At 39.6% G+C, this 24591-nt stretch overlaps 1 protein-coding gene across 7 annotated transcripts in view; it reads left to right on the top strand.

Annotated features, from left to right (window-relative positions):
- FAM13C (family with sequence similarity 13 member C) overlaps positions 1-24591 on the top strand; it is a 132633-nt gene that overhangs the window by 57906 nt on the left and 50136 nt on the right. For 6 of the 7 annotated variants that reach the window (XM_069796037.1, XM_069796042.1, XM_069796036.1 and 3 more), the window contains exons 6-8: positions 16602-16640; positions 21558-21614; positions 23380-23578. In XM_069796037.1, coding sequence (XP_069652138.1) covers positions 16602-16640; positions 21558-21614; positions 23380-23578 — 295 coding nt within the window. The remainder of the gene's footprint in view (positions 1-16601; positions 16641-21557; positions 21615-23379; positions 23579-24591) is intronic. The other variant, XM_069796039.1, reaches the window with a different exon arrangement.

A 24591-nucleotide genomic window follows, 5' to 3' on the forward strand; every position in this document is an offset into this window, starting at 1 on the left:
TAGTTTTATCATGATTTAATGCAAATAAGCATTGCACACATACTTATGCAACCAACTGATCATTTGCACATGCAGAAATCCAATTTAGTGAATATATAAACAAAGGAGAAATGCAGATTGTGTTGTCCTGTTTGCATATGTTACTGTCTGCATAAACAGTGTATCTATTTCATAAACATTGAATCCTAACTATCTGGGGTGCTAAGGTTAAAGAGTAGTCACTGGGCTTGATTCCATGGCTAGAATTACCAGATGGCTTTTTATGGTCATGCATATTTCCGAGCATTATTTCAATGAAAAAGGTCGTGTAACACCTACAATTTCTTTTTGAATGAAATGCAAAATAAAGCAAGCATAGTTACCAACCCAAACCTCTGCCCTGGATTAATTAGATTTACAAATTTTCAGAGATCCTACAGCCTATTTTTGGGTACAGCTGGAAACAATGTTGAGCATGACAGTGTCTTTACAATGCTCATTTAAGAACAGGTCACTCACAAGATGGCTCATCTAAATGGTTTGATTTGCAGGGTCTTTATTACAGTTTTTGCAAGAAAAAAAAAAAAAGGATTTGTATATCTCTAAGTAAAAGAAAGATAAATTACCTTGGCTCTTATCAGTGCTTTTTCTTCTAGTCTAATATTTCTGTTATCATAATTAATTCTTTCTGTGCTTAGGGGAAACTTATCAAGATTCAACCTGTTTAATTCTCTGTCTTCTCTTTTCAAGTTCAACATAAGACTGATTCCCCCCTCCTCTGTTTTCTTTCAGTGCATCTTCCCACCCCACTTGAACTATTCAGGTTTTGTCAGCCTTCTTGACAACCATGAATGGAGATAATTTTACCCTTTTCAATCTTTTAACAGGTTTTATTTCTCCTCACCCCCAACAATTCATTAACTTATAATTTTTTTCATGTGTAAGAGCAGTGACCTTTCTCCCTTTTTTACCTTACCCTGAATCTGGTTTTGATACCACAAGTCAGAAGGCTTTTTTGCATACACGGTGGGTGGAACAAGGGGCGTTAGCATGTTACCGACAGTGTCAGTAAACCCAAGAGCATCAGCACGTCCCTGCCAGGCACTAACTTTTTTTGTCCCCTTCAGTTCTCTTAGACTGATTTTTAAGGAACCAACAACATTTCTTTCATCTCTTTGTTTATGGCTCCAGACCTTTTCAGTTTCGATCTTACTTTGAATAGCAATTGGAAAGGAATAGTCAAGCTCATATTCAATGTCTAGGGATTTAGCAAAGTCACGTTAAAAACAGTTCAAAGTAAATAATATGAAGCTCCATTCAAATAGTGCTGATATATTTCTAATTTGTGTTTGTGTGAGTGATAGTATGAAGGTACTTTATAATGTAGATGTTGCCTGAGTCTGTATCATCTGAAGTGGATTTAAAAGAATGTTTTACTAGATTAATGACAGGTTTTTTGATTCTCAAAATTTTGTGGTTGTTTTTAATCTTACAATTGGGTGACTTCTTCCTGCTAAGGAATATGTCTTGTTGATCTAGCAATAGCAAAAATTATATTCTGAAAACTGCACACTGTGGAAACATATATAGAAACACAGATGGCTGGATGATGGTTTGAGTTTTGGGAAATATGTGATTCTTAAGGTTCTTAAGATGTTTCATCACTTAGATGGCTGCTCTGCACCAAGAAATACATTGTGCTGTCTACTTCAATGCTATAATAACACTTTAAGATGATGGGGATGGTCCTAAGTTGGAAGCAGACTGCTTTGCCTCCTTATGACTTATGGAAGAACCAGGTGGTCTGCTTATATATAAGAAGTTTTGAGGTTATTTCCTTAAAATCTTTAATTGTCTTAAGAGACACCTTAAGTAACAACTTCTAAGATTTGTCCTCCTGAGAGCCTGATGAGGCCAGCAGCTTTGCAAGTGGGAGATGAAGCAAGTGAAGAGGATACAACAAAAATGTAGGAGATAACAAGGTAATTGAAGGGTATCTGTACAGCAAAGCAGAGCTTTCCATTGCATGAGGCTAATCTAGCTGTGAATCTCCTAGGAGCTCCACGGTGAGTAGTCTCCCATCTAACATATTAACAACTTGGCAGCTTTTCAGGAAAATACATATATGAGGTTGGAGATGAGGGTCGCTGCATGCTTTGGCTATTATGTGCATATCTCAGGCCTGCACTTCTGGAGTAGGGGAACTGCACTGTTATTGATGGAGTCCTATGTAACTCACTGTATGACAGAGATTGAGAATTAAGCGCAAGTGTAGCTGCTGTGACTTTTCATTTGCAGGTTTTGCAGACTGTAACAATACAGCCAGGTGAAAAAAGCCTGTCCAGATAGCTGACTGAGATCTGCAGTAATTCCTCAATATCTCTCTGAAATTCTTACTAATTCTTTTGTATCTATGTAACGTTCTGTATGTAATTTCACTGCCATGGGAGGGAGCATGTCCTGACGTTATTCTAGTTGTGTACTTTGTATCGCTGTGTAAACAGATTGCTATTGATAATAAATACTTCATTTTGTTAAGGCTACTTTTAAACAATATGGGAAAATATCACTATTTTTCGAGACTAAATCTGAGACAGGTGTTTCCAGTTTTACCATTTCTCAAAGATTTCCTGTTAAAGCAGAAAGTTATTTTTTGCACAGATCACAGGATATTATGAAAAAAGTTGATGATTATTCATTTTGAGTGGCAGCAGTGTTGTGACTCACCCTTTTCATGGGCATCATGCCCTACATTCATAATGGATTTTGAAAATTGGAGCAGGCTTCTGCCAACAAACAAAATATTAATGAAATGCAGGGTGGCATAATATAGTTTTTGCATAATATAATTTTTCCCAGAAAATGAAATGACCACCTCCTAAAAATAAACTGAGGAAATGCTTTATAGTCTTATTTTGCTGTGAGCCAAAAGATATTTGGGTGAGAGCTTGAGTAAGTGTGCATTGGCATATTTATTATTTACAGACCCTCTGCAGCTTTGGTGCATAAGATGAAATTCCTGAAGGTGTATTATACGGTTTATCCCAATGACTGCTGCATTAATTGTAATCAGTTTATCATGCTTTTTAGTATGAAACAGTTTCCAAATTTTTGAAAAGTGTACAGTGCACGAGCAAGGAAGTGAGGATGCTGAGGACAGTGGAAACTCAGGAGTTCATCAGCATGCATAACTAAACATTTTCTTACAAATTACCTGGAAATTTTCTCCCAGATAGTGGAGAGAGATGCTTAACTAGTCTACAGCAGTTAATCAATCAATCAAATACTCCCTACAGTATGGATTAAATTTAGTATGTCCTTGGTTACTGCCTGATCCCCCAAGTGACAGCACAAACCTTTTGTTCCCTTTCTCATGCTTCTCCCACCTAAGGCTGTAAGTAGGGATTCAGATCAACACCTTTAGCAACAACTTGGAGAAAGCAACTGGATTTTCTACAGTCAAGGGGAGGGTAATAAATAATAATAAAGCCCATTAATCCTCTTTTCCATTAGTGGCAATGTCAGATAAACCTGCTTACAGACTCTTGAGAAATGTTACATGGATGATTTATTGTATGTGTAGTTTTAGATGTAAGTGTAATTTTGAAATGTGGTACCTCTATAGATTCACCAAATGATAGAATAGAATAGCAGATGAATTACAGCACCACATAATGGGCAATTTCAGTATGTCTCTTCAGCTGATTTCACAGCCTTTTCAGTTAGTGCTGCCTGCATTGAGTGGATATGGACTTCATTTGCTGCAAAGGCTGAAAGGACACTTCGTGGTAAGAGTTGAAATTAAAAAGCTTTCTTTGGTGATGCGCTTTGAGAATAGGTTTCATTTAGTTCCTTTTCTTCTGCCTACTTGCTGTCTGACTTTGGCATATGACTTTGTAAAAAATGAACTAGAAATAAATTCATTTGCCAACTCCGCATCACAGGTGCAAACAGTAGTTATGGTTTTATAAAAGTTTTTAAATAGTGAAGATTAATTTTAACAGTGTATGAGGAGGGATGTTTACCCTGTATTGAACAGTGGGCTAATAATGAGTGAGCTCTAAACTTTCCTCTCTTTTATAAATTTAATATCCGTATTGATTTAAAAAATGCAAAATGCTTTTTGCCAGAAGATGACTGTTCCTCAAGCTCTCCTTAAAAGCATTGCTGTTCCTGACTTCAGCTGCATTTGCTTCTGAGAGAGGACTCAGCTACTTTTTTATTCTACTTGAAATGCACTGCATAAAACTACAGTGGGATTGAGCAATGAGTTGTGGAGCACCTGCAGGCAGGGTGCAGGCTTCTGATAGCAGGATGACTCAACACTCCATCCCTCCAGTCTGGCATTTAGTTGTATTTGCCTTATGTTTGACTAAGAAATAATCTGCTAGATTCTAGGCAAACATGCTTTCCTAACACTTGTTTACTGTATGTTTTATTTAAAGCTTTAAGATACAGTTATATATCATTGTGATTTGCTTAGATCTACACTGTGATTGTGCTTTGGTAATCATTTTAAAATTATGGAATGCAAGGCAATTGAGAAAGAACACGCAGAAATGATTTAAAGGCTGACTTTTTAAAAAGAGAGCTATTAAACAGGTTAGTCACAACCATGAGTCACATGAATTGAGTCATGCTTACTTTTTGGTGGCTATACATTATCTGGTTTTCCTGTTTCTTCATGCAGCTATGAGTAACACTGTATTAAAAACTATTACTGCTTTGGAGAATGGCTTTTCCCTAATCTGTGTGATGCCCTGTCTGAATACATTTTTGCATTGGTCAGTTTACTAAGTCATTATTTGGCTTGTCCTTTCAAAACACTTGAGTGGCTGGTTGCATAAAACAGGCAATGAAATATGTGCCAAGTATTGAGTTGAGAAGAGGGAAAAGCAAGTAAGGGACTTCACTGTCAGTCCATGATTTGCACCATTTCTGTGGGGGTTAGTAGGAGATATTAATAGTCATCCTGGTTTACATTAGCCCTTTTGCCACCTACAGTGGCCGAGACAGGAGCTTTGGGGTAGTTATACAGAATAGAGATGATCTGTGAGGAACAGAAAAAACAAGGGGGAAGGGGTGCAAGTATGTCCTGAGGTGGTAACTGGGTTGATGGCTTAATAATTGTTGAAGCTGGGTTTGGATGTGTAGGGTTTTTTTCCTTCTATATTTGTGGTAAGCATGCATCAACACAGCTGTAGTGTTAGGCACAAACCCAGAGCCTCTACAACCATCATTGCAGACACAAAATTAGCGTAATATGTATTGGCCAAATGTTTTCAGCTTGGTGGCTACCTAAAATTAGTCTAAAATTGTGTAGGTGCTTAAATGTAGGTTTGGGAGCCTGGATTTGGGTTAGAAAATGTAGGCTGTAGTTCTCTAAGCATCAGTAAAGAGAGGGAAGTTACTGTAGCTCTGAATATTCCTGAATATGCCTACACTTAGACTGCACTATTCATTGCTCTTTTGTAATAAGTACTGTCAGCTTTTTTGTTAATATAAAGTCAAGATGTCATTTCCTTGTAATCTTTACAGGAAAAAAAAAAGATATTATAGTCACAGTTTCAAGGATTATTTATTATTTTTCACTGGCTCTGCTTCTGAGAATTTTCTAAAGACTCTAATTCTCTCCAAAAATGGATAGGCCACCTAGAAATAAGGCTTTCTTCCAAGACTGGTATCTTGTTGATTGGTGCTGCATGACTGCTGGATAAAAAATATTATTAAAATTAGAATGAAAACATCTTTATTACTTTTAATTCTCTGCTGAATAATGTAAAACCCCCCAAAATTTTCCCTAGTTTGTCAAAGGGGTCAGAGGACAGACACTCAAAGTTAGAAAATGTGATGATGTCATGAAAAGCACTCGATGTGCTTTACAACAAAGGATTTAAATGCCTCAAAAGGGAAAAGTAATTTTCACTGCCCTTTTGTAACAAAACTATTGCAATAGATAGTGAAGTGGTAAAGCTGCTTCCTGCATAAATGTCTTTCCTATATGCTTCTGCTTTCTTTCAGCAGATCTGTCCAGGAAATACTTGAGTCACAAATAGTTTTCATTGGGACCAGATTTATGTGAGAAGAGGTCATTTGTTCAGCGTCATCAGTTGCTGTAAAGCTGTACAAGGTCATCCTGGAGAAAATACTTGCTTTCAAATTCTTTTTGAGCCTTAAAAGCTGTTGCTAACCTGGAATGAGAACATATTAAAGCAAATAACCAACTGAAAAAGAGAACATGGAATGCATTTTTTAACCAAAGGACTGACTGCTGTCCTCTGTGTCTGCTACAGCATTTTAAGTGAACTAATTCTGGAGACCCCTGTGAGACTTTCTAAGTCAGAATGAAAAGATAGCTCTTTTGCAAAGTCTCATTAAGTGAGATTTTTCCTGGTCCTTGGAAGAGGACCTCCCCTTAGGAGTTGGGTAGAGCTACAAAGCTTGGCCCCATGAAAACCACGAGCTGTTGTAAGGACCTTTCCATGGTGCCATGGATGGTAGGTCACTTGTGGTCTGGCTAGGTCAGAACTCAGATCTTGGTATGTGAGGCAAGAAACTCTGATGCCTAAGAAATGGAGATGTCCCAGTGGCCTTGGTACAGGGCATGTCTGCAGACATGCTTGAGCTCAGTGCTTTCCCAGGATATTTCTTGCACAGCAAGGGAACCGAGCCAGCTCTCAAGGTAAAAGTACACACACTTAAGCAGTACGCAGTGCAGCAGGAGAATAAAAAGCCAAGAGTACAGATGGTGTGTAGTTATGTGGACATTTCCCTGGCTTTGTAAAGAAATTAGGTCCTGTGTTCCCTGTGTTTCAGTGCCTGCCACAGGTTTATCTCCTTCCCAAACAACCATTATACAAAAGAAAACACTTTTAAGTAATGAAAAGGTAAATTCGGACATGTGTATAAGACATCTCTGTGGCATTTATATTTTCTGTAGAGTTCTGGGTTTAGGCCACAAAGCTAAATATTATGTAACAATATGTATTATTTCATTTCTGTAGAGTGCTGTGTCCTGTCCTGGCTGTTTTACTGTGTTGAAAGACCTAACATGCTGAGAATGTACATTTGGGTGAAATAGAATTTCCTCTGTCTTTCCCTCAATCTAAAAGAAAAAAAGAAAAATATTTTGCTTACTGGTAAAACCAAAACAAAACCTGCTGAGAGTTAAAAGTTTTCTCAGACTTCAGAGCAACAAACTTTTTGTGCTGAGGAGCAATGCATTGTCCTTCTGGTAAGTTAAAATAGTAGGTGGTAGGACACTAGCACAGATCATGAGCATGGATAGAAATAGAAGCCAAATAGAGTCGGACTACTTGCTATGAGAAGAAATTACACTAGCAAGGTAGAAGCTGAGCAGGAGCTGACCACTGACTGTGGCTGCTAATATTAAGTGTCTTATTCACGGCATTTCAGTGAAATACAATGCACGGGAATATGCCATAACTGATGAGACTTTTCTGATGTCAATGGATCATGATATTGGAAAAGTTAATGGTCTGAATCAGTGGTTTTCAAATGTCAATGGCTATACATTATAGTGAATAGAAATTCAGAAAAACAACTTGGAAAAAAAAAAAGGTGGGATTCATTACCATGCATTTTTTGTGGTAGAAATGAGAATGAGCAACTGGAGCTTCATAAACCTCCCCCAAAATAGATGAGCTAATGCGCAGAAGTAAAGGGACCTCCCCCAGCTGCCCTTCACAACTGTGTTTTACATTGCAATAGTGTGCTTATGTTGTTTGTTGTATTTATTCTGGATTTTGTTCGTGCCTTCCTGTTATGTCCTCCAATATCAGTTTCATCCCTTTTGCCTACCACATTCTTTTCTTTTCTGTCTTTTCTCCCTGTCTAAAATTGCTTGCCATCTGGACAGCTTTTCCTCTCTATGAGTGGTAAGATGGCTGGGAAGAAATATAACGTTGAATCGACACCCAGAAATAAGATAACTAAATGCAGTTCTTGGTAGGCCTTTACCATGGCTCAGAGGGGGGGTCCAGAAGGGCCTGTGAGAAGTTGCATCTGTCTTGGTTTTATATTTATGTGATGCATGTAGCCAGTTCAGAAAAGGACATATAAATAAACACATTACATCGATTTTGACTTAATGACATCAACTTTTCTTCTGACCCTAGTAGCCCTGAAATTAATAAACACTTGGCAAAGAATTAACAAGATTCATATGTATAAAGATACTGACTGCAGTGAATGGGGTTAAAAAGCTCTCTGTGAGACCCCGTGCCTTGTACAGTTGTATCTGGTGTGTGCAAATGGAGATTCCTTGTTTTTTCAGATGCAAGAAGCAATGTTATCTTTAGTTTTTCAGAGATTTCAAATGTACAGAGTAATGCAGTGTAAAGCTAAAATAACTCCAAAACATCCATGTGTTACTGCCTGTATTTTCTTTTGTTTCCAAATGAGAAGTGGTTCTGGTTAGTTATTATGGTACAAGAGTCTTAAGTTACAGTTTACACTTTTGTAACTGCATTTATTACTCTTCTTTTTCTGAATTTTAGTAATCATTCTTGGTGTCACACAAACATTAGCCGCTATTCAGAACTCTCTGAATATGATCTAAATTCATAAATAGAAAGTGGTTTGTGTTGAAGTTAAGTGGTATATAATGGTGTAGTTTTACATTTCATATCTCTGATTAGTTTATGCATTAATACTTTATAATCTGTCTGTATCAGTTAGATTTTCCTACAGTGCAACAAAAATAGAAAGTAGGAAGCAAGCTATGAAAAAGAAATATTCAAGGACTTGAAGGGTCTGTCTGACTTCATACCCCAAAAGTATTCAGGCACATCAGATCAAAGAGATCAGCCCTGCTGGGCTATAAATATTGTGGGTAGTGTCCTCCGGTGGTACAAACCAGCATAGCTTTGCATGGATCCCTGGTACAACTGCCCAGCCCTCTGAGAGCAGCCCGTTGGTGTTTTCTGCTTGTAGTCAGAGCGTACAAATGCACACACACGTGTTTTGTAAACTAGGAAGAGGCTTAAAGGGGATTCAGTGTGAATCTGTTTTTAATGTTACCTGAACTGTCCCTCAGACAGCGATAGGACTAATCAGTGGTTGTCATGTGGTGCACAGTAAATGCTTGTGGAGAAGGCCAGGTGCCCTTTGAAAACACACAATTGCTGATAATGGAGCTCTTTGATAATGCTAATTAAAGAGGTGTTGACTATATGTCACTGAGAATAAGCTCTGACATTAGGCAGCAATCGCCATACGTTGGTTTTGTTATATGACTTTCACATTGGTATAGATTTTGTTTTATATCATTCTGGCTTCTGTGCTGCTGGGAAGATAAAGCTATAGGTGAAGCAAGGTAGTGTGTACTACTCTGCTAGTTACATGGAGATTAGTGAGCAAGATTTGCAAAGTACCTCATAAGTAAGTATACTACTACAGACAGATGTGGAAAAAGGCAAATACTGAAGTCTTTCAGGTTTATGGTACTGTGAATAGGTGTTTGGAAGAAACATAAACATGTTTATACATGTGTGCATGCCTCTGTGTGTGTGTGTGCACACAGGTTATGAAATTAGATTCCCAGGTGGTGAGGAAGAGCTCTGCAAAGCGAAATCTGAGAAAAAAGCATGTGCTCTCCTGTTTATTTTTTGCTTTCAGAAAACAAGTAGATTATCCAGCATAATCAGCATTGCTCTAGATGGCAACAGTCATCTCCCCAAGAAACAGCCAAGAATCACACATATCTTGCATATGTCTTTCTCGTGTCTGGGCTTTACAAGAACCAAATTGTTTGGCTCCACTCATCTACAGACCCAACAGAAAAAAACATTAGTGTTTTTGAATGTATGAGCAGCTCTTTGCTTGGTTTTCCCTTTACTTTCATATATTGAACTTCTTGAGAATGTGGTTTAGCTCAAGTTCACCTTTCCATTTAATTCTGTATTGGAAAATGCTGGGAAAGCTATACATTTAAGCCTTTATTAGGCATTCTTGCTCGTAAATGACAGTCTGGCCTCTACCTATATGATCACATTCAAATTGTTCACCAACATCTGCACTCTTAGAAAGAAAAGGAAATTCTTTAATGTTTGAGAGTGAAATCTATTCCTGGCTGAGCTGTCTACTTCTCTGCAGTTGTCTTCAGATGAAGAAACCCAAAGTATGGAACTTCCTAATTCTGGCTTTCCTTAATTTTGATGTTCACAAGATGCTAATTCCTCTTAGTAACTTTACTATATGTAATACTAATTAATATTGTTAATGTTTTCTATTGTTTTTAGTAGGCCTCTCAAATTATCAGGCTGGGAGTGTAAAGGAGGAACATGACCCTGCAGCATTCCTGCACTATTAGATAGCTTGGACAAAAAAGAGGGAATGCTGTTATAAAAAGCCACCACCACCAAAACAAACCCACCAAAATGAAACAAAAAAACCCCATTGTTGCCATTATCTAAACACATTCTCTACACATGCTGTGCTCCAGGGAAGAAGTATTATTTTTTAAAATGTCTTTGGCTTTGTTTCGTCTCTTCTCTTCCTATTATTACAAGCAAAAGGAACATGGTGAGCTTGCAGACACATCAGGCAGATAAATTAATTCAGAGAGGTCATTCTTGCAATTCTGATGTTTTCTTTATCAAGTAGTGGTAAAGATCAAGGCTTCTTAAATAAGAATGTTTACTTTTAGGTATAGCGATCTGTTGAAGCATTCTGGGCAGCTCAGTAGAATTAGGTGTGTGTATTTTTCCCCACCTTGCAATGCTCAGAGGAAAAGCTGGTTTTGAATTAGTACTGTGTTGAGTCTCACCTGACTTTGGTGTAAACCTGCTGGAAATAGTTTTGTCATCTGTGGGAGTATTAAATTATCTGCAGTGGATGACTGCAGTCAAGCAAATTTTAGTGCCTATAATGGCTCAGTCACTAGCACCAGTTTGACTGGTATGGCTGGGTTTATCATGTAGCCTAGTGCATGCTGGGTAATGATTCTTGGGCATCTCTACAGAGATTTTTAGCAGAGCTGATGTGACTTCATAAAGCAGCTTGTTCTTTAATAACAAAATTAGAGGTAGAGTTCTGTACTTCCAGCTTAGCAATACTTTCTCAAGTCAGCAGACCTATATGAAGTGGGTTTATGCTAATTAACCAGGGCACCAGTAGCGGTGTAGCCTTCTAGCAGGGAGCTTAGTGTGGGCCCCCTGCCCCAGTGATTAACCGTGTTCTTGGGAGGTTTCCCCATTGGCAGGGTTAGTGCTTGCTCAGGTGGGTGCCCCTGAGCTGCAGAAATGTAACCCAAGTGATGCGACTGAAGTGGTTCACAGATCAGAATTTCCAATCTGTACAAAATGGGGCAGTTCCACGATATTTTTCCCTTGAAAAGACAGGGATCTGACTGATGTATGGCTGTGCCTTTTGAGCTACAGGGTAGATGTAGCTCCCCCAGTGCAAACTTGGGTGTACTATGTGAGAGTGTCTGGGATTCATGGGCCCACTGCTTAGAAGGCTTGAGTAAGGAAGTATGTGCAGGTTGGTTGCTGAAATATCTTCAGAAAATATAACCCTGAAGGTCTGTGCAATTGCACAAAGCATTATCCAACCCAACATATATACGCCTTATGGAATTGCCCTGGATTGGATTATGACAACTGTGTCTGCACCTACGCTCAGCTCGAGTCTCTTCCTGCGTGAGCTTGTCTGTGCATTTTAAGACATACAGGAAGATCAGCTGAATGCTTTCCCCCCCCAGGTCCATTCACTCAGATGATGTGCTAATTAGGTCACTGAGAAAACCAAAGATATAGAAACTGGACTGAGTGCTCACCAACCGGCTTCTACATGTAATTGCTGTATTTTAATTTGTCTTAAGATGTTTCCTGACGTCTCTGAGAATGTTACCCATAAAAAGGCAGACTGCACGTCAAGAAAGCAAGTCAGTGAACACATGAATATTTTGAGCTGCAGAGTGTAGCATTCAGTATTTATCACTACAGAAAAGAGGCATGTGACTTCTTTCTCACATGGCAGCTCCTTGGTTTATGCCTTACTGATTGGAAAATAGCAAAAGCATCCTGCAGGATCACTTCTGAAGAAAGGGCAAGGCACTGGAACAATCCACAGTGCTAACATTTTGCTGCAGAATGATCCCTGCTCTTATCCCATACGAAAGCCCTGTGTGTTAGAAGAGAACAGACTTGCTGAAGGCAGACTCCCTCAGTTTGTTGTCTGCTTAAATAAAAGTGTTCTGTCGTAAGTGTGACCTCAAGAGTAACAGTGTGACCTGACAAGCAAGCATATTTAATCTGCTCCTTGGTGGAGTTGAATGTATTTTGTCCATGAAAGCATATGCTGTGTATGCATACAGGTAGGAACGAGTGCGTCTCCTTGTTGGTACAATTTGAGAGGGAGATGAAGGACCGTTGGAGCACTTCAGGGTATTGCTACTTGGCAGGAACACACACACTCCAAGGCAAACAAATTTGCTCAATATTTTTATGAGTCTCTGAGCTCAGCTGGGCCTGGCAGGGATGACTTGACTTCATCCAGAGAGGCAGTAGGGGGGAGATCATTCCAACTTTCCTTTTATTTGGGTAGTGGAACATGAGTAACTTCTTCCCAGAGCTGGAGGGAATCACCTTGGGCTCCTCCTCACACACAGCACGTCATACTGCATCTCTCATGTCTCCCACAGCATCTGGTGCAGCTTCCTTTTATGGCCTAACCATAGTGCAAAATGTAATTGCCTCTATGCAGTAATTTCAGCACAAGCACTTTGGACTCTGTGGAATAACAACTAATAATAAAGAAAATAGTCTTGCAATAAATGTTAATCACACCCTACAGGATTCCACTGAATTTGTCATTAGATAGTAGATATTAAATGCAGAAATACTAACTTTCCCAGAACCTTAGAGAGTTTAGAGTTCTTTGTAAATATGTAATTCTCCCTCTAAACATACAGTTTATTTCCCAATACAAATTCTTCATTATTCTGTAGTTAAGGCTGAAAGGGCCTCATTATTTACTTCAGTCAGAAATGCCCTTAAGAGAACACAGTCATTTACTGAGATGAGCAAATTCTGGAAATTGAGGCAAAGGTTCTGTTCTGCAGGTGAAACCAAGCTGCCATAAAGTCTGCAGGGGGGTGTGTGTGTATGTGACCATTTAGACAACTGTAGCTTGGCAAGCTTCACTATTCCTCCTTTTTTTCTGGCCTTTTGGTCTTGATTGTTGCACTCCTGTTCTCCTGAAGCCAGAACTACTTCTGCCCACTTTTGTCTCACTACCTCTCTCTTCTTTTTCAGTCTTCTGCAACTAGACCATACTGTCTTTGTAAAGCATTAACTGCCTGATACATGTTTATAGTGCCAACTAATGCTGTTCTAGGCTTATGAACTTATCATTTATATTGGGCATGTGTCTCTATTACGTGCAAAACTGAGCTGGGGACTAAGTGATTCCTGTTTCAATCTTTCTCCTGACCTAGCAGTAATTCTCTTGATGATACAAACCAAATAAAGAATGGAATTTCTATGCCAGTCTATTTGTCAGCCATAAGTAGGCAATGTCTTAGTCAAATTTTCAGAAGTGAACAGTAACATAGTTCTGAATCCTGGTATCTCCAAAATATATGTAGATGTTTTCTTTGGAGTTCTCCAACGTTTTTGTTGTCAACTGAGAGCTGCATGTGATATTTTTGTTGGCTTGATAAACATTTGGCAAAAGAGGGTAAGAAAAAACCTGAGTGTAAAATGGGAAGCTCTTTAACAGAGAAGTGTCTTTCCATAGATATGCTATTGCAAAAAATATGAATCATTTAAACTGTTCAGCATAAAGAAGGAAAAACTGATTTAAAAGCCTTTATTTTCAGAATTTCAGAAAGATGTATTTTAGTGACTTCAAAATATGAAGTCCTTAAAAGTATATCTGCTACTCAGTGGTGAAGCCCAAAGCTTACTTCACAGACAGGCGTAGCATTATTTTCATCGGGACTTCCGGATGATGGGAGACCTGACATGTCATCTGAATGTGGTGATGAAATATATCTGGCACTGAGAATTTCGGTATGTTGAAGAGTGATGTTGTATAGCATTGCAGGCCTAACTGACTTTAACATCATTACCGAAAATAAGGAGGTAACAGCAGTATCATGTTTTCCCTGGGCCTGGGACTTAGAGGAGAAACAGAGATGCAGGTTCAAGCATCTTTGGCTCTCCCTTGTAAGGTGGGGTAAGGCCAGGGGCTCTTTGCCTGCTCTGGTCTCACCCAGAGCACGTGAATAGGAAGCAGGTGAAAGGGAGTGGGGTCCGCTGATAGGCCCAAGCCAACATCATTGGTGAAATAAGCTTTTGCTGCTCAAGAGAAATTACTTTATTCTGGGAGGAAACGAAGAGAAGTAAAGTTATTGTGAGTCTATTGTAGTTCCTCTCTCAGGTTCCCCCAGGCGCATGATGGCTTCATCTATCTAACTGGGAGATTAGCTCTGAAACAGCATCCTGGGTTTAGCTGGCCTTTACTTTCATGTATTTATTAATACTATTGTGATTTACATGAAATTTGGTTTTTCGTTGAATGATTTCACAACCTTACAAGAAGAGACTGTGCAATAACACTGGTCAAGCACCATCTTTAAAACAAATGGAAGTTTGTGAGTGACCTGAAATAAATGTAAAGTGCTTGCCTAGAAGAGATTTAGCAACAGCTGTATAGAACTGAAGTTCAAACAATGGAAAAACTATGACGTTTTAAACTTGTTCTCAGTGCAAAGCGTCCCTGTTTTACAAACTGAACTTCAATCATACTCTGTTACTAGTAATAACAACAAAGCCCTGCAGTATATTTGCACAGGGCATGACTTAGCAGAGAATTTGACCTTAACTTTTGCACGTAGAAATGGAGAAGTCATGTGTACAAAAGCATTCTGTGTTCACTCTTCTTCTTGTGTGGGTGTGTGTGGGGGAATGGGGATAAATACCCAGTCTCTTTCAGCTCTACTTTAACCAAGCTGTGATGCTTATCAAAGTGATTATGTGATAAAAAGTTGTGATTCCTCTGTTACACACTTGAAATGCTGGCTGTAAACCTAGTCTAGCCATTAAAAATCAAAAGCCAAGCACTTAAGCATTCTGGAATATATTTATTAATAATAATAGCAGATTTTTTAAATGGCCCGCTACTTTTTGAACACGTAAATTGAGTTTTTAATTGCCACAACAGCCAGAAGCATACCTTTTGTTTAGGTGCTCTCCTGTAAAAAGAAAAACAATAATGAAATTTATATTTGTATGGTCAGACCCTCAAAAAATGGAAACAGGAGGAGAAAAAATTTGAAGTTTTAGGTCTAAGGCAAGATTTAAATGCTAACCATGAAATTTAGCTTGTCCGTTCACCCTTCTCTCACAAAACCTCTGCTCTGTAGGGCAGAAGTCCCTATAGACTGGCTGTGATATTCTGATCCCCAGGTAATTTGTGCCATTATATAAATTGACATATATATACAAATATGGGAATGAAAAGAGTAAAATAGTGTGTGCAAGCAGATAGGAAGGCTGGGAAGAGATGAAGATAAGATACGCTATTAGTGCAGTTGGTGAAAGAAGGGAAATTGTCACGGCTGTGGCTCCTGGCTGCTGCTGCCTGGGAAATGTGTGTCAACACCACGCAGCGGCACAGGCTGCTGCGGGGAGGAGGATGCTGCACCTCTCTGTATCCCTGCTCCGCTTGGTGCTGTCGTCTGCGAGGTGCCATTATCACAAACAGGAGTGTTCATAAGATGCTGTTGTCTGCATTGCCTTCTCCTCCCCCACCCAAACACACACACAAAAAAATCCCAGCTCTGGCATGTAGCAGTGTGATTTTTTAATTTTTTTTAATTCTTTTTCTGCCACTGTAAGATTTCAGGATGATCCAACAATATATTTACTGGATTTGAGAGGTGTTTTTCAAGGGGGAATTCCACCACTACCTCAAAAACAGCAGTTTATGGTATCCTGAGTTGACCGTTACTGAATATATTATCTCAGGTCTGAAGCATGTTGTTGCAGGAGCACAGCAGCCTATTCCTTTCACAGGAATGGTTTCATCTATTGCTTGCTGGTAGCTTAATAACCTTTTGCTACTTGAACTGTCCTTTCTGCTAGATCATTTTTTCATAGATTCCCCTGGGGTTTGGCCATGAGCTGAGTGTGTAAGAGACCACTAAGCAAGAAGAAAAAACCTCCAGAGATCTTAGCTGAGCAACCCTATTTAAGTAATAAAAACAACTGTGTTTGATGAGCCAATTACATAGAGCAAACGTTTAAAGGACAGAATGCCAAATACTTGTTTGTAAATCTAAGCTTTTATTAGCAGCGCTGTTACGGTTATAAAAGAATAAGATCCCTTTCTGAGCCTCACAGACTACCTGCATCCCTGTATTAATTCAAAACGCTGCTGGATGGGCTTTGTGGGTGTTGTAGGACTAATCCCTATGGTTTCTTGATTATGAGCATGTGCAGAGCAGCCGAAGGTACAGTCGTGCATGTAGAGCTAACACACAGAGACTTGCCTTGCAATGCCATGTTTGTGCATGTTCCTACAACTGAGAAGGAGACAGGGAGCCTGCCTGCCTTGCTGACTTATCTGATGTTTTCTTGTTTCTGTTTCAGCATTCAGGATAATTCCTTCAACACGACAGCTTTAGCAGAGTAAGTGAACACTTTAAAGATGTCCTTATTTTCAATTAAGAATGATGACTTTAGTTACGGTAGACAATAATTGTAAGTAGTATGTGAGAAGTCCCAAGCTATCTGTCATATATTTGATTCAGTTTTCCGTGATCTATTATTGACTGTATAGGAAGGATTGCATGAAACAGCTGCCTTTACATGCTCTGTGACCATTTAGCAGTGAAATACCTTTCTGGAAGAATAGATGATTGATGCACATCACATATGTTTAAATGCATGATTTTCAGTGTAGGATAAATCTCTTGTGAAAATATTGCTCATTTCTGGTACTGATGATCTTGACAAACACAAGTATGTCAGTTTTCTAAGAACACATGGTCTGTACTTCCTGCAAGCATTAGTAGAAAAAAAAATTATTTGCAAATATTTTGAAAAAAATAACTATACATTATTTAGACAAATACTGAATCCGTCATTTCTTTGTAATCAATTTCATAAACTCATTAGAAGGCCTTTCATATATATCATGAACATAAGGATATATATGTTGATTTTTTTGTTGTTGTTGTTTTACAGAGACAACAGAACAGGACAAGGGAGAACATTAGAAAGTTAGAAAGGCAAAGGCTTTAGGAACTATTGCAAATGAAATGGTCTTTTTTTTATTTCAGTCTAAAACACTTCAATTTTGGTGTTCTCTATTACTTTGCATGCTTTCAATTGTTTCAAAACCTTTTAAGGAAGATTCTTCAGCAGTAAAGTGCCAAGCAGTTTCTCAGGAAGGAAATGATTTATAGATTTGTTTGTGTATTAGGTGAGTTTTACACTGCTAAAATGCTCATAATTTAAAAAACCCTAGCTGGCCAGTGAGCTGTTTGCCTAAGTGTTGTGGGGACAGGATACATTTCTGAAAGCAGGCCAAGCTGTAATCGTCTGAGCCATCCCTAAGTGCTGTCAAAATCACTATGGGAAAAGTAACATTTCATAGGGATCCAAGTAATTTCCCTCTCTTACATTGCTTTGCTTTATTTGCTTACGCTGCCTTGCTTTATTTAATATTTTAACTTAGTCATGCTTTTTGTGTGATTGTGGCAGATATTGGAAGATTTAACAGAAGCTAATAAATCATTAAGTAATTTTTTATTATTTTCCTGTGTCCCTATTAGTTAAGTGATGAATTGTGGTCTGTAAAATTCTGGGATGCTTCCCCTTCACAGAAGAATAACCAGATAACAGATAGTACATTTTTCATATTTTCTTCTCCTTCTCTTTTCTCCGTTCCTAAGTACATCCATCGTTTCCCGTAGAGATTCCCCTGGAGCGGCCCCTGTGCCTGCCTCACCCTTAAGGTTTCTAGGACCTGAAGGTGGCCTTTCTCTACGGTGCTTCATGTGACTATTAAGACAAGGGCCAGGATGGCATAAAAGCTGACTGCGTAGTGCCAGCGTTGCCCCTGGGGAAAGGCAGAGGGGTGCAGACGGTGCTGTGCTGTGTCGAGCTGAGAGGCAGCAGCGTGGCAGAGCTGGGGCTGGGCCAGGCATTGCCTGAAGGGCGACTCTCCCTCATTTAGGCTGTTGTTGGTTCTGTTTCAGGGGCTTTAATTTTTAATCTTATCTTTCCAACATGGAAGTAGAAACATGCTTTTAGAAAACAAAGCAAGTGAAAAATGACATCTGAAAAGCATTGTCCAAATGAACAAACCTGGTTTCCAGAGTTGGTTTCCCTAAATCCTGTTTAGAGCCTCCCCCCAAAGCCTGTTTTTGAGAACTGCTGAGGATACACAATTCTTACTGATTTCAGCACTAGTTGTTTGTGCTGGCCTTATCTGAAAATAGGTTACTTTTATTTTGCAGAATAAAGAGAGAGCTTGCCATGCAACTTTAGGCATTCTCATTTGACAATTTCTGTCTCTATTTGCGGCAAAGGGAAAATCAGGGCTTCCTGAATGATATAAAATCAGTGATACAATACTTTCAGGAACATTTCTCCAGGCAAGGCAAATGCCCAGGGCTGCTAAGCTTCCAGCAAACCATGCGTGCAGCCTGGTATAGAAGTTGTTCATGTGAACATCTTAAAGGTCAAGTCAACAAAAGGGAGCAGTTTTCCAGTTGTACTGAAATGGCTCCTATGGAAAGGTGAGAATGGAAGAAAGTTAAAAAAACTAATCCCATTAAACCAGAGATCCTTTGAAGAAACCTGAAGAGGCTGTACTATAAAGAGTCAGAGCAGCAGTCCATCTAGACTGGGACCCTCATCTCTGACCTGATTCTGGCCCATGCCATAAGGATGTACTTAACTTTTAAGAGACATATCCATCAGTCAGTAGTTAGATTGGGCACTGAAGGAAAAGGATTCACATCACTGGTTTTGGCAAAAGACATACTTCCTGCCCAAGGTAAGCTTCAAGCCGTATGGATTTATGAATTGAAGCTGCTCTGGCGTATTCTCTGATGTTTTAGGAATGAGTGAGGTGCTGCTGCAGTTTTTGGGTTGGTGGGAACTTGCTCTACTACGTGGACACAAGCTATCACAAAACTTATCAAACTCTTGAATACCCCTCTGTCTGCTAAATACAGCTAAAATTGGACAAAAAGATTTACAAGTTACTGCTGAGAGGAGTGTGCATGTCTGTGTTGATATGTGCAGGCAGGTGGCACGAACACACAAGCTGCATTTCTTAAAGAAGCTAAGGTAAAAACATTCTGTGCTTTAATGATGGATATTTGCATTATATCATGAATTCGTCTTTTTAAAGGTCCTGCTATGGTCTTAGCCTCAAGCACTGTCTTGTGTGAGTGAGCTTCCTTGGTTAATATTTATTCTTACAAAGAGAAAAATTTATGTTAATGATTTCAGAGTGTGTTGCTTCTCAACTTCCCGACAATCTTTTTATTACATGATGGACATGGTCTTCTCTGATTCATGATTGCTTATATTTTCTATTTACCGCTATCTGGTTATTTAAATACATTTTGTCATGCTCACTTATGTTGCTTATAAGTTCTGTCTTGTTTTATGACTTTTATCAGTTGCTGGATGCTAAGTTAGGATCTCTACTTCTCAAGATCACCTTGTTACAGCCACCTCAGGGAAAGCAATGCCCAGGGTGCTGCCCCAAGTTAAGGAGTATGCACACAAGTATGCAGGGATAGACTTGACTGATGAACCACCTGTGCTCAGTCATCCATTGTTCCTCCAGAGAGTGTTCCCAGTTGCCAAAATGGTCTTTCAGGACTGAAGGTTGCCAAGTGTGGTGACTGGTGAGAGGAGGGGGTGAGTGAAGCCAGTAGCAGAGCTGCCTCCTCCTACCTCCTCTTCCCGTGGCACACGCAGGAGGGAGAGTTTGTCCCTTTAGGGGGTCCCTGGCCTTTGTTGACTGTGGATTGGCCCATGGTACACAGCATGCCTGGTGGCCTCTTACCTTAATCTCATGTCTGTGCTGGGAGCTCTGTCCATCCAGCTCTGACCTTGGCACTGTCTCCTCACAGTGTAATTCCTTGCTGTGTTTTTCTCCCTCTGAAATTTTCCATCATGTTTTCCATACTGGGCTTCCTTCTTCATACTCCCAGTATGTCCTATCCTCACTCCTTGCTGGTGTCAGACACCCATAAGGTAATTCGTGATAGACCAGAGGAGACTGGCATCAGGAGGCAGAGGCAACTAGACTTCTACAGTGAATTTATCCATTTTATACATTAACCCCTGTCTTCCATTTGTCATCCCACTTTGCCTTGTGGGGAGAACTGCACCCATTGCAGGAATATTGTGTGACTGGGGGGTTCTGCAACTGTAGTTGTGTGTTCCAGTTGAGAGCAGCAAATGCTTTCATCCATATGCTAATGTATTCAGGAAGTGTAAACACTTGAGTGTCCCTTTAAATATTTTCTGCTGCAGTCTGGCTTTTGATAAAGAAACTAGCAGAAGACTGGTGGGAAAGAGGAATACATTAAAAACCTTGCCATCAAATTGCAATGCAGAGCTATGGATTTATCACTTAATGTGCTCTGTCCTAAGCGGGGCAGCTCTTCTGAAAATTTAACAAGTCAGCGGAAGTACAGGCTGCTTCCCCCATAATGAAGAGATTCCTCTGCCAGCAGACTTCAAGTGATCCAGGCCTGCTTAGTGTCTGTGCCCTGTGAGTATGAACAGAGGGTGAGGAGAGGGTGAGGAGAGCGCCCCGATTTTCCCCCAAAATAATACCTAGAAAGGGTGTATGCATATTTGTTAAGAGTGCATGCATATATATGTATGTTTATTTGAAGAAAGACTGCTCACAGGCTCTGCAGTTATATAATTCCTCCAAGTTCAGCCATGCTGTACAATAGAGTGTTCAACACTGAGTCTCTAGAATATTTATCCAGACTTCTCTTTTGATTAGGCAGCCTTATGACAATTCTGTTGTTTGTAACTTAAGGGGATGTAATTGATTATGATTCTTCAGGCATCTTAAAAAATTCTGCTAGTTCACTTTGTAAGACTAATGATCACTTTATAATTTATTTGGGGATTCTTTTTCCTGCTGCACAAAGAATGACCGCTCTACTATAGTTAATACTTTTGTGAGTCTAGGAGAAAAACACACTTAGCTAATAGTTTCTAATTTTTTTTTTTTAATGTGAAGTATACTATAAGCAATTAAAATACAGATTTTCTTGTAATTTTCCTGTAATTTTTATGGTAATGTCTGAATTCTTTTTCATCATTATTTCCATCTGGCTGAAAATGATATACCGAATTGCATACACTTAACATCTTCAAAACCTTTTCCTCCTCTGAGATTTAGACTATCATGGAGCAGCTATGGCATTAAATGACCCCAACTAAGGTGTAAGAAGGAGAAATGTGTTTATACTTTGAGCTGCACCGTCATGTTATTAAAAGCTAGATTTCTGCAGCTGGCAGAAAATCAGCAACTATTTTGTATCCATTTTCAAGGTGTGATGGGGATTCAGACTCTGTACATGAAGACCAAGCAGGCAGTTCCAGCCCCAGGTATTCTACTACAAATTTTGTCTGAAATCCATTGGCAACAAAAAAAGCTGTCAGAGTGCTTCTGTTAAACCATTAGAAAGAAACCTTTATGCTCAAGGGGATGCAGAATTTATGGGGTATTACCTACTAAGGCTATTAGTATCTCTGGGAAATGCATATTTGTCTTGTATACTTTTGTGTAAACAATATTAAGATTAATTACTGTTGTTGTTATATGAGTAGATATATTATGGTCTGTGTTCTTAATTCACATCATATTACTTTCGTTCAGATGCAGCTCTGATGATAATACATTGAATTTTACTGTACAGCAGCTGGTACAAAGTAGTAGTAAGTGGAGTTTTGCAACTGTTCAAGGATACTCTCATTGATGAGTGTCTGTGAAAAAAAAATCCTTCAAATTGTAATTTAACTGAAGTATTCTTGAGGCATGTCTCTCTCATGGCTATGTTAGTATGTGTTGATTGCTAGAGGATGTAACTTAACCTTTCAGAAACATTTTTAAATCAGATGATACCTTAAAATTAGCAACACTTCTGCACATTGTTGAAATGCCCATAGGATATAAAGTACTCTGCCCTGTAACTATAACAACTGCCTTGGAGCATGCTTGCAGAAGACATGGGCAGCAGTGGTATTTAACTCCATAGGCATCCTGTGAGCATCCATCTGGATGCTGATGGGCCACAGATGGAAAGTGAGTTTGGCAGCTCAGAATCCTTAGGAGAAAATGCTGAATCAGCAAGTTACACTTTCTAAAAAAACTCAGGGGGGATTAATTCAATAATCCTTGACTCCCTCAGCTGTGGAAGTTTCACACCAGGAGAGCAGTTCTCTCTCAGCTAACTATTAGGATTTTACCAGCTGAAGCTAACATCTGAAATTCCACCTGCAGACTAAGCAACAGCCAAGGATTTTGAAGCAGTAATGCTGATCTGCTCATCTTGCCAACTAAGCAGGCAGCCTTGCATTTGGCATGGCAGTAGCTTTCTTAATGGTACCAGGGAGATGCTCCCAGTTGGAAGGCATTAGGCTGGTCTAAGGTTGGATTGACTGGGCGTGCGTAAGACTAGCAAGGTCTTCTTAGGACAGGTTGCTCTCTGTAGGCTAGGTGGAGATTGAAGATATCTGTCCCAGGTTCAGTGGTTAACTGAGCATCCGTGAGCAACAGTGTCTGTTTAAACCACCAGATACGCTGTTATACAGGAGGACCTTTTCTCCAAACTGAGAGAACATGATACTTGTCCCTTCCACCCAAACACATCTCTGGCTGTTCAAACCCTACTTTGTATGCCTACCTCTCTCACTTTGTCCGAAAGCCCTCAAAACCAGAGACTGTCAGAAGGGAAGTGTGACTATAGGGAGGAATTATTGTAGGTGACAACATTTTTGTGAGCTATAACCTAGTGTGAATCCTTGGATGGGGAAGGGTCTTCTGCATGAAAAAGATAGTTTCAGATTTTATTTGGGGAATATGAACTATAGGGCTGAAGCCAAAGAGTGCCTCTAAAACTAGTCTTATTTAAATGGCTCCACAGTTGAATGTGTAATAATACTAACCGTAGTTTAGCTTGTGATTTGACAATAAACAGTAGCCTTTCAGATTCACGTTACTAACATATGCAGTGTTTGATGTGTAGACTACTCAACTTGGTAAAATGAAAATGCCATGAATAGCTAAGAACTTGTTGCTGTTCTTCCTTCATAATGTTTTGACAGGTGTCTGAAGTCCTGCCTGATGCATTTCAATTTTATTTTCTTACAGAGATGATGATAACAAAGAAAATTATCCGGACAACGCTACTGTCTTAGAGGAAAGGCAGCTGCCTTTGCGAGACACTCAGCAGCACAAGCAGCAAGCTGTAATTGACTACGCTCTGAAGCCTGAAATGGGCAACTTAAAGCTAAGAAAACCTAAGCCCATTGCAAAGCTAGAAAATGGAAAAAGCCATGAGGAAAGTCAGGTAAAGAAGTAAACTTACCAAGGGTAGGTTTACGGCACTGCATCTGAGCAAACACACCTTTTGAAATACAAAGTGGGACTTCCTGGTAATCCATGATGTGACTGAGGCCCCACAATAATCCACCGTGACTTTCAGGGACCTGGAGTCCTGGAACCCTCCTGTAGCGACAGACAATTTCTTTCAGCTAGAATTGCAGAGAGGGGTGTGTTGCAACTGCTATCAAAAGTGAGTGGAGAGCTGTCCCTTTGGCTAATTCGGGTCAGCTGTGCTGGCCATGCTCCCTCCCAGCTTCTCGTACACCTGCTCACTTGCAGAGCATGGGAAACTGAAAAATCCTTGACTTAGGGTAAGCGCTATTTAGCAACAGCTAAAACATCAGCGTGTTATCGACATTATTCTCATACTAAATTCAAAACACAGCACTGTACCAGCTACTAGGAAGAAAATTAACTCTGTCCCAGCCAAAACCAGGACAAGAGCATGTGCAAATATCTCTCTTTAGATTTTCTGTGACTCCTTGTGCCAAATATGAACAATTTGGTAGTTGCAGCACTTGATTAGACTTTTTCCGTTTTGTTTATTTTACCGAGGATCTCTTGCGCTGGTATTTTGGCTGTCAATTGAGAGATTTCCTACTTCCCCTTTATCTTACTTTCTGATTTTTCTCATCTTTAAATAATAAATCTATTCCAGATTCTGGTACCGGTGCTCTTGCTCACAGGCTTTCCGGGTTTTGCAGAGGGGAGCAGAACTGTAACTTTTCTAAAGGTTATAAAAGAAGACTAGAAATGAACAAGCTTTCTCTGCTGTCTGTGGAGGTACCTTGCTATGGAGAGTCCAGAGTTAGCACCCCCAGCAGCTGCTGGAAGTGCCTCCGTTCTTCCCCGGTGCTTCCCAAGTCATGTCTCGTGCAGTGTAAGGGATAGAGCTCTGGTCCAGGTTTAACCCCTCAGCTAGAAATAGTCTCATAACCAAGATAGTTGATATTAATGTTGGTAGATTGTCAGCCTGCA

Source organism: Haliaeetus albicilla, chromosome 11 (genome assembly GCF_947461875.1).
Source record: "Haliaeetus albicilla chromosome 11, bHalAlb1.1, whole genome shotgun sequence".
NCBI classification, from domain to species: domain Eukaryota; kingdom Metazoa; phylum Chordata; class Aves; order Accipitriformes; family Accipitridae; genus Haliaeetus; species Haliaeetus albicilla.